The sequence below is a fragment of the Myotis yumanensis genome, unplaced genomic scaffold, assembly GCF_028538775.1.
Source record: "Myotis yumanensis isolate MYYU_CA2020_CCGP unplaced genomic scaffold, mMyoYum1.0.hap1 SCAF_9, whole genome shotgun sequence".
NCBI classification, from domain to species: Eukaryota; Metazoa; Chordata; class Mammalia; order Chiroptera; family Vespertilionidae; genus Myotis; species Myotis yumanensis.
The window spans coordinates 70,297,976-70,313,220 of NW_027223760.1; the positions used below are offsets into that span (position 1 = coordinate 70,297,976).

At 36.7% G+C, this 15,245-nt stretch overlaps 1 protein-coding gene across 2 annotated transcripts in view; it reads right to left on the reverse strand.

Moving 5' to 3' along the window:
- Window positions 1-15,245, reverse strand: part of RELN (reelin) — a 423,783-nt gene that overhangs the window by 145,859 nt on the left and 262,679 nt on the right. For both annotated transcript variants that reach the window (XM_070424598.1, XM_070424599.1), the window contains exons 12-16: window positions 13,153-13,304; window positions 6,731-6,843; window positions 5,522-5,730; window positions 4,657-4,785; window positions 3,207-3,316 (exon numbers count right to left, since the gene is read on the reverse strand). In XM_070424598.1, the coding sequence (XP_070280699.1) occupies window positions 3,207-3,316; window positions 4,657-4,785; window positions 5,522-5,730; window positions 6,731-6,843; window positions 13,153-13,304 (713 nt within the window). The remainder of the gene's footprint in view (window positions 1-3,206; window positions 3,317-4,656; window positions 4,786-5,521; window positions 5,731-6,730; window positions 6,844-13,152; window positions 13,305-15,245) is intronic.

Here is a 15,245-nt window from a genome sequence, read left to right on the forward strand (position 1 = left end):
GTAGAAATAAAGAATTTACAAAGGATCAAGTAGACATAGCATGCAATGGAGAGGGTATAATTTAATTTAAAAACTATGATTTCCATTCTTACCAGGTAATAATCTATAGCCTTGAAGATGAGTGTTACATATATTTTGAAGTATTAATCATCCTTCCTCAAATGGGGAATTAAAATCTGTTGTTGAGTAAAACCTTTTCTCTATAATGCAGGTCTATCCCTAAATGGTGGGCTTGATTGACAATGATATTATGAATTCTAATACTTGAAATTCTAATCTTTGGAATGCTGAGTGATAGGGCTCCTCGCTATTGAATGGTAGGTTCTGAGATACTCAGACTCAAATATATTTAAGATATTAAGCTGTTTGATAATCAGTATAATCAAGTCACACCAAATAGTATAAAAGTGGAACAAAACCAATGAGGAATTAGAGATGCAATGGTTGTTCAGACTTCACATACTCAATTTCCGGCATAAACAAATTTACCATCCATGACCATTTTCTTTTCTATCTTGTAACCATGTCAAAATTAAATGATTTTGCTTTAAAATAAATTTTCCTGTGGCCTGTGTTCCTATAAGCACTTATTCACTGGAGTCATTTAACAGGTACGGTAATTCAAATGTAATGCAAAGTGGCCCAGGAAAAACACTTGCTGAAGGAAACTAGTGGTTGAAGAAGAGGTCGAGAGCAGGCTGAGTGGTTGAAACTATTGGTTTTAAGTGTCAATAACCCTGGATTCATATTCAGTGTCACCTGGGAAACACTGGATAAGTGATGTATCCATTTAAGCCTCAGTGTCCTTATTCTTTGTCCCTGGAGGAAAGAATAAACGAGATGTTGCATGCTTAGTGTGCTGTCTGACACCATAGGGTTATGGTTGTCATCACCATATTGGGGACAGGTGTCCTTCTTGCTCCACCTGCTTGATGAGTTCCACTGGAGGCTCAGTGCTGAGGAACCAGAAAGGAGTTTCACTCTTCTTTAGCCTGGAAAAGCTTATGGACTGTCTTCCCTGGACACCCGATTTTATGGCTGCAGCAGGATTTGGTCTTAAGTCCTGTTCAATGGTTCACTGCACTTTGCAGGTTCACTCTTGAGAATGCCTTATACTGTATTATACCCATGTCATTATTCAAAAAGCTCCCACCATAAAAACAACAACAACCATTAACAAAAATAAAACAAGACTTTCCCAGTCAATAAAAGAGTTAAATTATAATTAAGAATTTTGTTGTCATCCCTGCCTGCTAAAGATGGAATTATTAGGAATAGCAGTATGAATAAGTTGTCAGGCTTCTTTTTCTGAAGAGTGTGGAAAGGACAGATGTGTTTTCTTCACTATTACCATTAATGTAAGCAAAACGGGAGAATTTAAAAAGTGACAACTAAGACTTGCTCTAGGATTTTCCATTTTGTTAAGAATTTCAGGATAATTTCCAAAATGCTTTTTTTTACTCACTAGTGGAAGCTAACTCGCCATGAAGACAAAAAGCATACCTAACAGACGTAGGATATTGACCTGTTTTTTCTTCATATAATTTTGGAATTCCATAGTGAAATGGGAGAGAGTCCTTTGGCAAGGTGGCATACCTGTCTCTCTGAAGGAGTGAGTGTGTGTCCTCCTCTTGGCTTCTTAGGTCCTGGTTTTTGTGTGAAAGCCTTACACATAAGATAACAGAACTGAAGAGATTCTGCCCCAAGTTTTGCATTTGGCAAACAGTGCTAACCATGCTCATTTCATGTATCTTTACCTTTTCTCATTCTACACAAATCCCGATAATGAGAACTCAGGATGTAAACACTTTCTGACTTGGAATCATGTTGTAATAGCTTCTTTAGGAAATTCAGATATTCTTTTCAGAGGCTTATATGTGATTTATTGCATTCTTAGTTTCTTCAGATGCTTTTTTTCACTACCGATTTTTCAGTTTCTTTTATGACTAAGTAATATAAGTTTGTTATAGGACCTTTGAAAAGTATGACAGCAGGCGAAAGTCATCCATATCCCCTATCCAGAGGCACATACTTATTCCCTGCAGCTAATTAAGAGGTGTAGTAATTAAAATGCTATGCAAAATGTTCTATGGATGGAGAAACTCCATTGCAACAAGCTCATCTTGTTTTTTCAAATGCGCTGTTTGTGTTCACATAACTCGTGTGGTCTTTGAAATCTGGGACTTTTACTGGTTTTCTTTGAATACAGATTATTTAAAAATTTTACATGGCCTCATCAGCAAAGTATTTTGCCTGAAGTTATTTCTGAATTTCAAGAACTTATTTAATTAATTGCATATCAATTTCTAAATTATTCAAAAATAACAGAAAGATTAAGACATGGAAAATCAGTATTAAACAATGGTATAGGCTTTTCCTACTTTATAAGTCAGTGGCAATGTTGAATTTGCTAAGTATTGACATTTTGTCCTTCCCTCTTCCCTCCCTGTCTACTTCCTCATAGTATAACTCTTTAATCAAATTTATATACTCTCTGAAAATAGGAAATCTCTAAATCTGCCTATAATTAGAATTATTAAAAACCAGAGAGTTGGCTTTTAAAAACAAATATAAGAAGTTTACAGCCATGCAACACAATACTTAAAATATATTCTCTCATGTGCACTTATCCTAAGTGATATTGGCTTTTACATTATACAAAAATTAATATTTTATTTAAAAGTAAAATATTGTGTTTTTAGATTTTTCTTTTATACTGTTTTCTGAAGAAGAGGTAGAAGTTTTACTTCACAAGTTTCATTCTAGAGAAGATGTTTTCTTATGTGTGCTGTCTGCATCTAAAAGATAAGCATTCCAGATGTTGTCGTAGCTACGAAGAGAAGAATGGGTCTTATTTTAATACATGCAGTATGGTAAGTATTTATGCTAATTTTGCATAAAACATTCAAAGAAAATGTTAGACTATCCCTTGTCATCAATGTGAATTTGAGTTTCAGGGCATTATGCATTTTAAAATTATGTATGTTGAAACATTCTAGCATCTAATATTGCTGACTCTACTGCCTTTTTTTTTCCTGCTTGTGTATCCTTGGGCTTCTAATGGAATGCAGAGAAGAGAGGGAAGAAAGGGCGTTTAATGAATCACAAGACCATGACTTGGAAATGTGATTACGTCTGTGCTGACGAACAAAAGCACAGGAAGACTCTACTTCAATGGCATGTGATTAAGACTGGCATAAACTAACCATTATCAATTGCCCACATGTTTCCAAGGATGGGTCCTGTTTGTCTCCAGCGAATCCTGGTGTCCCGGGTTAGCGCTGCGTTAGGAAGGGGGATCGTTATTCGGTTCCACCTGCAAGAAATTTAGCACAAAACAGCTCCACACACTGTTCACATCTTTTCAATTTATTTTACATGCTTTTGATGTTCTAGTTTCTGTGTGCCTGCGGGTAGCACTAAAGTTTGATAATAAACTCCTTTTTAAAAAAATTTAAATTCTTTATTGTTAAAAGGATTGCATATGTCTCCTTTCCCTGGCCGCTCCTACCCGCCAGCACATGCCCTCACCCCACTACTGTCTGTGTCCATTGGTTATGCTTACATGCATGCATACAAGTCCTTTGGTTGATCTCTTACCCCACCCCTCCACCTTCCCTCTGAGATTTGATGGTCTATTCAATGTGATAATAAACTCTTTAAATTTATTTGTGGAGTTTATTTGTTTATAGTTTTAAAACAAACATGTCACTTTTAAAAACATCCATATCATCCATATACATTCTTAATCGCAAATGATATTATGTTTTTAGACATTAGTTCTAGAAATTTTTACATGAATAATTCAGAGTTAAATAGTATCTATAATAATAAAAGTATAATATGCTAATTAGACCGGATGTAAGGACAACCTTCCCGACGAAGCCACAGTGGCAGGGGCGAGGCAGAGGTAGCTGCTGCAGTGGGCAGGGGCCGAGCTCCTTGTACAAATTTTGTGCATCGGGCCTCTAGTTCTATGGTAAGTATCTGTGCAGAGATGGGGTGTCCTCTAGCATTGATTACTTTTTATTTTTTGCTATCCCTTAGTCCTATGCGCATTTAAAGAGAGGCTAAGAAAGAGAATAATCTTCAACTTAATTTTCTCTCCTTGGGAATGTTTTTACTATTTATCTAGTGCTTATTCTGTAAAATGGCAAGTGTTTTACATAGTCATCTCTAATTCTCTTAACTGCCCCCAAAGGGGTGTATCATTTCCCTTAATTTATGTGGAAAAAAGCAGAGAGTTAGAAAGAGTAAGTATCATTACACAAGTAGATGGCAGAATCAGGACTTGAACCTAGGTTTGATTCCAAAGCTTAACTTTCACTATCTATGTCGCACTGTTCCATAACTAAGTATTTTGGCAATAAGCCTTCTGGCAATAACCACATAATCACTATATAGAATTTGAATTTATGTAATCCAAAACGTAACAGCCAAGTACATAAAGAATGAATGATCCTACCATTATCATCTTACATCCGATATACCAAAGTTAGTCTTTTTTTCCTTTTCACAAGATCACTTCTAAATCAGCTGAAAAAGAGAGGTCAGCTTCCATGCTTATTAAGTAAAACATACTAGTCTCAGGCTTACTCACTGATTTTGAGTCTGCAACATGGATTAAAGTCTCTGGATATCTCAGAATTTACTCACCCACTGTAGTTTTCAGAGGAGTAGATGGTGCTGTGGGGGAGGTGGGGTCCAGCACAGATCTCAGGCAAACATTCAGTGTGCAGGAGGGACCAGGAACGCCCATGGTTGGTGGAAAACTCCAAGCTGACACTGATAACACCAGAACAAGCACAACACGGAAGAGGAAAATATAACAAATAAAACGTAATTACCTGTTTCTTTTTAAGTACATCAGTCATCTATAGAACTAGGGTAGAAGTTTTTAAGATGCTGCTTCTGAAAATATTGTTTTCCCCTACACTGAAGTCTGACCAGCCTTTAAAGGGCAAGCAGTTACATTACTGCTATAGAAACAACCTCTGTTTTAAAGACAACAAATGGTAACTGGAGTTTGTGCTCCTGAGTTTGATAGATGGCAAGGCAATTACCATGTCTCACACTGCCGCCACTTCAACCCGTGAATGTGAATGACAAAATCCTGAGGAAGGACACGAGCAATACTTCAGCAAGTGAAACTGAGAAATCATAGCTGTTGAAGTGCTAATTGATTTCTGTTCCTATTATTAGGGGGTCACTAACCAAAATGAGTTCCAGCTTTTTTTAGTTTTTTGTTTTCTCTTTTCTCTCGGCAATCTGTCAGAACGGATGGGTGCCACACCACATGCAAGCTCCTCTGATACCTAAGACCAAGCTCTTAGAATAAAATGATTCCTATTTGAAATCTATCCAATCAGGCTCTGTGTGAACTAAATAACTTTTCAGATTATTAATGGGTAGTTTATTAAAAATCCAGCTGAAAACCTACTAAGAAGTTGCTCTGATTTAATAGTCAAGTTGATGTGTTCATTTTTAATTAGTTCACACACTAAAAAATAGGGCTTCCTACCTGTTACCAGGTTGATGTGTTCCACATCCCAGATTAATGGAAAACTGTATCATGTGTGACATCGTAGAAGGGAGAACAGGTAAGATGTGGAAAAAATCTACGGCCCAGACATTCGTATTATACCCTTGATGGTTCTTTTGCTTGAGACAAAATTTGGTAGCAGGCGTCTGAAGTTCAGGATTGATGACTACAGAAACCAAAGATGGAACCTTCAAAACAAAGGAAACCAAAATCACTGGTAATCCTCCCTATGTGGGTCTGTGAAAATTTTCCTAGAATCCATCTTGCAATTACAATGTATATAACTGCCATTTTTAGTTTTTATATTTTTAAATATATTTTTATTAATTTCAGAGAGGAAGGAAGAGGGAGAGAAAGATAGAAACATCAATGATAATAGAGAATCATTGATCGCCTGCCTCCTGCATGCCCTCTACTGGGGATTAGGCCCGCAACCTGGACATGTGCCCTGACTGGGAATTGAACCGTGGTCTCCATCCAGGTTCATAGGTTAATGCTCAACCACTGAGCCATGCCGGCTGGGCTAACTGCCATTTCTTAAAAATCCTCACCTGAGCCCTGACCGGTTTGGCTCAGTGGATAGAGTGTCGGCCTGTGGACTCAAGGGTCCCAGGCTCAATTACAGTCAAGGGCATGTACCTTGGTTGAGGGCACATCCCCAGTAGCGGGTGTGCAGGAGGCAGCTGATCGATGTTTCTCTCTCATCAATGTTTCTAACTCTCTATCCCTCTTCCTTCCTCTCTGTAAAAAATCAATAAAATATATTAAAAAAAATTCTCACCTGAGGATATGTTTATTGACGTGTGTGTGTATGTGTGTGTGTGTGTGTGTGTGTGTGTGTGAGAGAGAGAGAGAGAGAGAGAGAAACACTGATGTGAGAAGAAACATCAATCGGTTGTCTCCCATACATGCCCTGAGCGGAGATGAAACCCACAACCTTTTTGGTGTATAGGATGACACTCCAACCAACCAAGTCACCTGGCCCTCTCTTCCTGAAGATAAGTTGGCATAAGATCTTTAAAAGTTATCAAGACATCTGTATCCATGTCCATGTCACTTTTAAAGTAATCTGGTAATTTCCTGGGGTGCTAGAAGAGAAAGTTATCCTCTGTATCTAACTTGGTCTAACTTGATTTTGAACTTGACCTCTGGGGTGGGGCCATTTGGCAAACAAAATGGCATGTATACCTTATATGAGGAATAAGAAAGGGTATCCAGTGTAATATGTTCTTTTCTTCCTTCAGTCTTTGAATACAGGATGATATCATTTTCATGAGAATCTCCAGGGTCACAAATTCCTCCTGCACAAAATAAAAATTTTAAATTGTTAGTACCAACGTGCATCCATAAACATGTCAAATCAAATATAGTGTTAAACTTCAGAATATATTTATAGGGCCCAGATGTCACTTGAGAAAAACCCTAAACAAAGGTAATCAGACTCGAAGAAAAAATTTATGAAGATAGTTCAGATAGGACATGCTAAAGATCAAAGACTTGACATTTGTGAAGGCCAAAATAAATATTTGCTCGATGAGATTACTAAACTAATATTCTACAACAAGCTATGACTTCATGTCCATATTTTAACCCACATTAAAATGGTATGGGGGGTAATGGGGGGAAGAGGACACATATGTAATACCTTAGTCAATAAAGAAATTTAAAAAAATAAAAAAATAAAAAATATTGTCTAAAAAATGGTATGCTACTTTTCAATAAATGATTATTTCCTTATATTTAAGGTCTTTATGGCCAAAATTTAGAAACTATTGATTATAGTTTTAAAAAAAGTGTGGTAACTCACTGCATCAAAAATTTCTAAAATAATTCTATTTAAACTGTTGCATTTAGTATCTCCAGTATTTTAGCACATATGAGGAGTTTATGTTTTAAATGTAGTTCTTTTACATTTTTCAGTTTTATTTTTGGTACCTCATTTGATTGTTGTAAAGTAGAGAGAGTAGTTTATTCCTCATCACTCTACTCTGGAGACATAGGAAATGACTGAATATCAGGATTGAGAGATAATTAAGAGCATCTTGATGATGAAACTGAATAAGAGAACAGGTACCTGATAATTAAGTGGTGGAAAAGCCACGTGTTGATCTTATGTCATTTAGCCCTTGAACCTCTAACCTTCTCATTACTGCATTCGGCCAATAATCTGTACTATTTGCAGTCTTCTAGCAACTGTTGACATAACCTGAATTTGAAAGGATTTCATGTCTAACTAGAAGTCTCTCCTACCTACCATTATCGTTCATTATAATACCAACCAGAAAAGCAGGAGTGAAATTGGGGAGAAATCAATATGTGATGTTAAGTAAGAAAGCTTGAATCTAATCAGTATAAGAACATAAAAGCAGAAGTAACTTGGATGGTGGTATTTGTGGAGCATTGAAATCTGACATGTTACATATGCTAACCTATGTAACTTGGCATATTGTAAATATTTACTAAGTTGAGTAATCTGAACTGAGAACAGAGAAGCCAGATATAGTAATAATGTGGCCCTCATTCTGTAAAGAAAATATTATGATTTTGACATCTGATATTGTATTTTTAGCATTTTATTATATAATTCTTCAAAAACTTTTTATTTACTTATTGATTTTAGAGAGAGAGAAAAGAAGGGATAAAGAGAGAGAGAGAGAAACATCAATTTGTTGTTCCACTTATATATGCATTCATTGGTTGATTCTTGTAGGTGTCCTGACTGGGGATCAAACCCACAACCTTGGTGTATGGGGATGATGCTCTAACCAACTGAGCTACCTGGTCAGGGCTCATTACATACCTTTATGTTACAGAGGTAGTAAAGCCACTCTAAATGGAAGTCTCTGGGAGAAAGGACTACAAGAAAACTAAATTCCCATTTTAAAAATGTAACTTCCTTACTGAGCACATATTAAAGACTTACCAAAAAGAACAATCAAATGTGAAAAGTTACAGGCAGTGAAGGTTTAAAGCGCCACACCCAATGACATAGGAACCGAACCATCAGTTCTTCTAATTTCATTAATTTGTTCCTTGTGAATTTCCTCTGCTGTCTTAAGAACAGTTTGTTTACTGCACCTGCTTTCACACGTGGGAGCTCATTCAGCTCAGAATGACAGAATAAGAAAGTCTAAAAGGAGCCAAGACTTTAAAATGATGACAGACTTTATCTGAAAGATCCCTCTGGGGGCAATTTATCAGTTCTGTGAAGTTTCAGTGACAGCAGCTCCTACAGAAAGACACAGATTCTTCTTCAGCTTCAGACGCTTTGATGTGCTGTAGAAAGGTGTGACTCAAGGGGCATTTTGTACAGCAATTAAAGCACAGAAGATTTCAATAAAAAAAGATGGACAGTCAGTTTTAAAATATTTTAAATTCTGTTTTAAGTAGCTTTTGGGTATTTATATTAGGAAAGTTATTTCGTTATTTGTTGTGTGCAGGACATAGCCCTGACTGAAAAAAATTTGTTAAGACCAATATACATGAAAGAACAATAATTAGCAGTAAATTGTGTTGTGTACCTTAACTGCAGGTCAAATTCACAGAAAAGAGATAGGTGTTGGCTAAAAGATCTGGGCATAAGGGAGATGCTCAATAAATTTTTTGTTGAAGAAGTAATAAAGGAATGATGTATGTTAGGGTATTTTTGTCTTCTTCACTAATTCTGGCTCTCAGAACAGTGTTAGATACTGCTGTTTAATGAATTTGTGCTGAATAAGTAAATGTATACACAAAGGAAATATACCTTGAATCAAATTTTGAAAATTGAGCAACATTTCCAGAAATGGTAGTCACCATAGATTGATCTGAACCAAGGGTGAAACCAGGCAGAACAAATAGGCAGGTCCTGAGAGGAAGGGAATGTAATCTGGTCCAGATCAACAATCAGCCACTGATTTTCCGAAGGAGCCATGTTTAATGCAGGATTACTTATCAACTGTCTATCCTATCTTAAATCTCCTCCCATATTGCTTTCTTCTGCATCAGCTACTAAAGTTTTAAAGTCTTTTCTATAGGTCCAGTCTTATCCTACCCTACTGCCATATCCGACCATAGTCTATCCTAAAAAAACACCTTTGCTGATTCTGCTTTCTCCTCAAGATCCACACCCCATTCTTTCCTGTTTACCGATGAACTTCTTAAAGGAGCAGTTCTTTATTACTTTTTAACTGTATACCATGGGGGCATTGGTGGGCTCACTCTGTGGCATTCCCTACACTGCTGATCACCTCTCCAGCATCTCACCCCTGATCCACTCACTCTCTTCCCTCCCTCCTTTAGGGTAGAATGATGCCTTCCTCCTGCATTTCTTTATGTCCACTCCCAGTATTCTTTATCTACTCTTTTCCTTCCACCTACACCTCGCTGAGTGTCCTCCCTAAGAATTTTTCATGTCCTTTGCTGTCTTCTTGGGAGAACATAGCAAATGCAGTGGCTCCAGTTATCACCTGTATGCTGATGACTTTCAACTCTGATTCAGATCCTTAGTAGAATTTCTACGTTCATATGGCCTTCCAGAAGCCTCAACCTTAACATATCTAATATAAAGACCTTGTCTACTCCACACTTACTCTTTATTTATTTACATTATTGACATTTCCCATCTGGGAAATGGCCCATTCTTCCAGTCATCCAGGAGAGAAATCTGCGTCCTCTCCAATACTGTTGTCATAATCCCCACAGTCAACTGGGTGTGAACTTCTGTTGGTTCCTTCTCTTTATTTATTCTTCATTTCTGCCTTCACGATACTACCACCAGCACTGCCATAATTCCTCTGTTGCTTGAACTAGTGCAATATCTTCCTAACTTAGGGTTGTCAGATAAAATACATTGCATGAACAATAGTTATACAAGAATTATTCCCTGTTTATCTGGAATTCAAATTTAAATAGGCTTTCCCTTCCCCAAATCTGCCAACCCTACCCTATCTGACTGGCCTCCTGTCTTCTAATTTCTCATTGTTTCAGTCTTTACTTCCTACTCCTTCCAGAATTATCTATCTAAAACACATATGAGAATATTTTACAGAACTGACAGGAAACACCTGATGGCTCCATGATACCTAGAAAAAGAGAACTCAAACTCCTTAGTATGATATGAAAGAAAATCACTGCTCTGTCTCCAGTTTGCTTCTCTAGCTCCATTGTGTGTCTTTCCATTCATTTGTTTTGGGAAAATGACCCAGCTCCAAACATGCCATGTAGTTTTTACTTGTGATTTTTCTCAAAACGTTGGCTTAGATTCTAATGTCTCCCCTTAAATTTAAATCATGCCCACCCTTCATGGCCAAGTTCAAACTCTATCTCCATGAAGCTTTACCCTAGTCCACTCCAATCACCCAGAGCTTCCCCTGCACTTTCACAGCATTTTCATTCCATCATAGCCCACTGCATTCTCTCTCATAGATGGCATGTGTGGGCAAAACCTGTATAGGTAATCTTTATAATAAAATACAAAGATATATTGAGTCTTAACTATTTATTAGGCACTGTTTTTTAAAATATATTTTTATTGATTTCAGAGAGGAGAGAGAGGGAGAGAGAGATAGAAACAGCAATGATGGGAGAGAATCATTGAACTGCAGCCTCCTGCAAGCCCCCTACTGAGGATTGAGCCCACAAGCCGGGCATGTGCCCTTGACTGGAATCAAACCTGGGACCCTTCAGTCCACAGGCCCATGCTCTTTCCACTGAGCCAAACTGGCTAGGGCTATTAGGCACTGTTTTGAGGACTTTTCAGGTATTAATTAACTCACTGATAAGAACACTATGAGTTAGGGACCATTTTTCCCATATATCCTAGCTCAGTGCTCTTTAAATTCAATAGGAATTCACTAATTTAAAAAATATATATGTTTTTAGAGAGAGAAGAAGGGAGAGGGAGAGATAAACATCAATGTGAGAGAGAAGCATTGATCAGTTGCCCCATGCACACACCCAGACAGGGATCAAACCTGTAACCTGGGTATGTGCCCTGACCGGAAATTGAACCAGCAACCTTTTGGTACATGGTATGATGCTCAACCAACTGAGCCACACTGGCCAGGACGTCATTAATTTTTTTAATTGAATGGAGATACTTTTATTTGGGATAATGTACCTTGGGCTCATTCAACTGAATTTTTACCTCATATTCAAAATTATTTTAATTGATTCACTAATAATCTGCTTTGTAGGAGAAAGAATTAAAGATAACTTAATCTCATATAAAGACAACAATCTTTACGTAATGGCACTGAATTGAGTTGATTTCTATGATTGACTATGATTCACAATGGGAAAAAAAATCAAGATTTCAAATATATGATGTCAAAATGGTATAAAAAGAAGATACTTACATTAGACTGTCCTATCAAATGTTTATTGCAATTGGGGGTGGGGGGGGGGGGCGGCTTAAGGTTTCCCAGGAGTCACTCAATGAAATGAGAGCCAGTTTAAATTCTAATTATTTAAAGGAAATAAGCTCTGGGTCTTTAAATATACAAATAATTTCAGAGTCAAGGTGAGGATATTTTTATGATAGGAAGATTACATTACTATATTTTACATATTTATATAACTTCCATTACATTACTACATTTTATATAACTTCCCTCTGACCAACCAGATCATTATTGAAAATGAGGTAGCATCACACAGGCATTTGTGTTTGCGATCATGCTACACTCTAAAGTTTAATGCTCCACTCTGAACTGTAGGAAACGCAGAATGTACGAGAAGAAACAGCCAGTGCTGAAGCCTACACTCCGGAGGCCTGTTTGTCCTGATGGACTGACATCTATGTCAGTAAGATCAAAGGTTGACAATGTTTATTTCCTGTCTAACTTCCAGGTGTTGCCTGTGCTTTTCCAGTCATTCAACAAAAGAAGGCACGTGACAGCTACTCACATTTCTGGAATGACATCCAATGAAAGAATATGCAACTGTGGCTGTTGTTGACGAAAATGATCAATTTGAGAGGTCACAAATTTTAACCCCTTAAATCCTCCTTGAGAATCTTTCCAAACTTCTAAATATTTATTTGGTCTACAATAATTCGAAGAAAAACCCGTCTTATAAACACTTTTTCATGTGTTTGCCAACCTATTAGAAAGTAGAGAATAATAAAGCACTATAAAGTATTATAAACCTGTTTGCTTGTTTTTCGTGGCTTCCATAATAAAAAAAAGGATGCTCCGTGAAAACAAATGACTCAGCTAGATTGTTGTTTTTTGGAAGCTAGGGCTTTGGACAAGGCAGTGACTTTGTCCTCAGTTCTTTCCCATTGGCTTTTCAGCTTGACCATCGAAGAAGCGGTGAGGAAGGTATGATGGCATCTTGTCTTCAGGCCCTTTTCAGCTTGACCATCGAGGAAGCGGTGAGGAAGGTATGATGGCATCTTGTCTTCAGGCCCAGTCATAGCATGCCAGGACTAGCTCTCTTACAGGATGATTCCAGCAGGGCTTGTCTGAAGCAGGTGTGAGCATCACAGGATTTTGCTCCATCAGTAGAACTCATATTTCCTGAACTTGATTTTATACTATAGACAAGAAACACTCTTACTTCCTCAGGAAGAGGTGCTGGCTTTGAATCTGCCCTAGGTCAATGAAATTTGTTCAAAATGTACTTACCCATAACAAAGTAAAACCTCAGGTTCCCATAACCGGTAGTGTCCATGTACGGAGTGCATAATTTCCTCTCGCCGTCTTTGAGGAAGACCAGTGATAAACCTGATTCTATTGTTCCACATTCTGTACCAATGACAGCACCCAAGATATCCCACCTTTAAAAAAAAATGAGAATCATTAAGAATTAGAAGCTTTAAAGAGTAGAATCCATTCTTTTTTATGAATAACATTTACTTAGTAGTGGATAATTCTGAAACAAAATGCGGTACTACAGATTTTAGATAATGAACAAACTTTTGAAAAATTTATCTTTATTGTTGAAAGTATTATAGATGTTCCCATTTTTTTCCCATTGACCCCCTCCACCCCACCGTACCTCCTCCTCCCCAGGCCTTCACTGCACTATTGTCTGTGTCTATGGATAATGCATAAATGTATATAAGTTCTTTGATTAACCTCTTCCCTCTGATATTTGTCAGTCTGTTGATAATGAACAAACGTTTAAACCCACTCTATTCACAATTATGTTTTTTTCCTTAGAAGGATAAATTTAATCAATACTATGTATAGAGTGTCTACTAAATGATAGTCTTTATTCTCGAAGTGCTTATATTTGAGGTGGGAAATCAAATAAGAAAACAGAGGACCATAAAAAACAGTATCATAATGTCACAAGTACTCAAGTGGTGCTTTCCACATTAAAAATTATAAAAAGAAAAGCTATGTAATATCTGGCAAAAAAAGGATATGTGATTTAAACTGGGTCTTGTCAAACAGGCATTTGGATATGTAGAAGAGAATAACATATTATATAAAAACTCGTATTTCTCCTTAGAATTTATTTCTGGTCATGTCTAATTTTGCCATTGTTAGTCACACAACTAACTTGCCTACGATGGAGAAAACTGGGGCACACAGAGGTAAGTGACTTGCCGAAGGGCAACTGCCAGTTTGGTTCTGAAACTGAGATGTTGTGATTCTCGGTTCACTGTTATTTTAGTAGTTACATTTCTAAAGAGGATACTGTGTCAGGACAATTATGTTGAACTATTCCAGTTTATAATAGGTTTGTGATCAAAATGTTGAGAAAATGCCTATTATTTTGCATTTAAATTGATTACTTCAATCATTTAGGAACACAATAAATAACTTCGAGGAAGCTCTTAATAGTACTTGACCACTGTCAATTAACCAGGAACCTCTTTTGACTCATACAAGAAAATTTCACATTGGTTCATTGATCTTCATTTATCACAATTAAACCACTGAGCCTACTGATCTACAAAAGAAGTTAAGGTCACAAATGATGCCTATGATGGCTGCTTTTAGGCATTTAAATATTTTAGAGCATTTTAAAAGTTAAAAATTAAATTAAAAAGATGGCATTGACATGGACTAAAAGAACTTTTTATTCAAGTGAGAACTGAGATTAGTAGTCTTCTCTTAATTAATAGTTGTAAGTGAATAACTTCTAGATTAATATAAATGGGTGATTTTCATGACCTCTACCACAGAGTTGTGTGAGATATAATTCAGACTGTATATTTCTTTTCAAACTTTAAAGTCCAACATATTCCAGTTTTACTCTACATTGGTCTTTATTTTTTCCACTATCTATTGGAAGTTAATAAAGTGAAGTTATTTTCTTTAGAAACCCAAATATTTATAATCAAGTGAAATGCAAAGTTTAGTCCACTTTGAAGAGAAAGAAGCATAGAGAAATCTGAAAAATAATTTTGTAAAAGTCTCATCACTTTGAATAAATTATCTTACATTTATTAAAAAATTCAGAAGAAGCCTTTTGTAGCACAAGCTCATTCATTTATGAATTCGTATAAACACTGGCTTGAACTTAGCTGAAGGCAAAGTACCCTTAAGGGGATCCCGGACCTCCATCAACCACTGAAGGGCATGGGGAGGGCCTTTCACTTTTGGACTTTAGACTTCTGATGTAAGGTTGCAAAACTGTGATTAATTCCAGTTACAAAAAACAATATGATCTATGAATCTCTCCTAATTTAACAATTAAATGAAAGTAAATGACAACTAAATCTTTGAGGCCAGCAGTGGCATTGGAAGAGCTCTACAATGTTAGC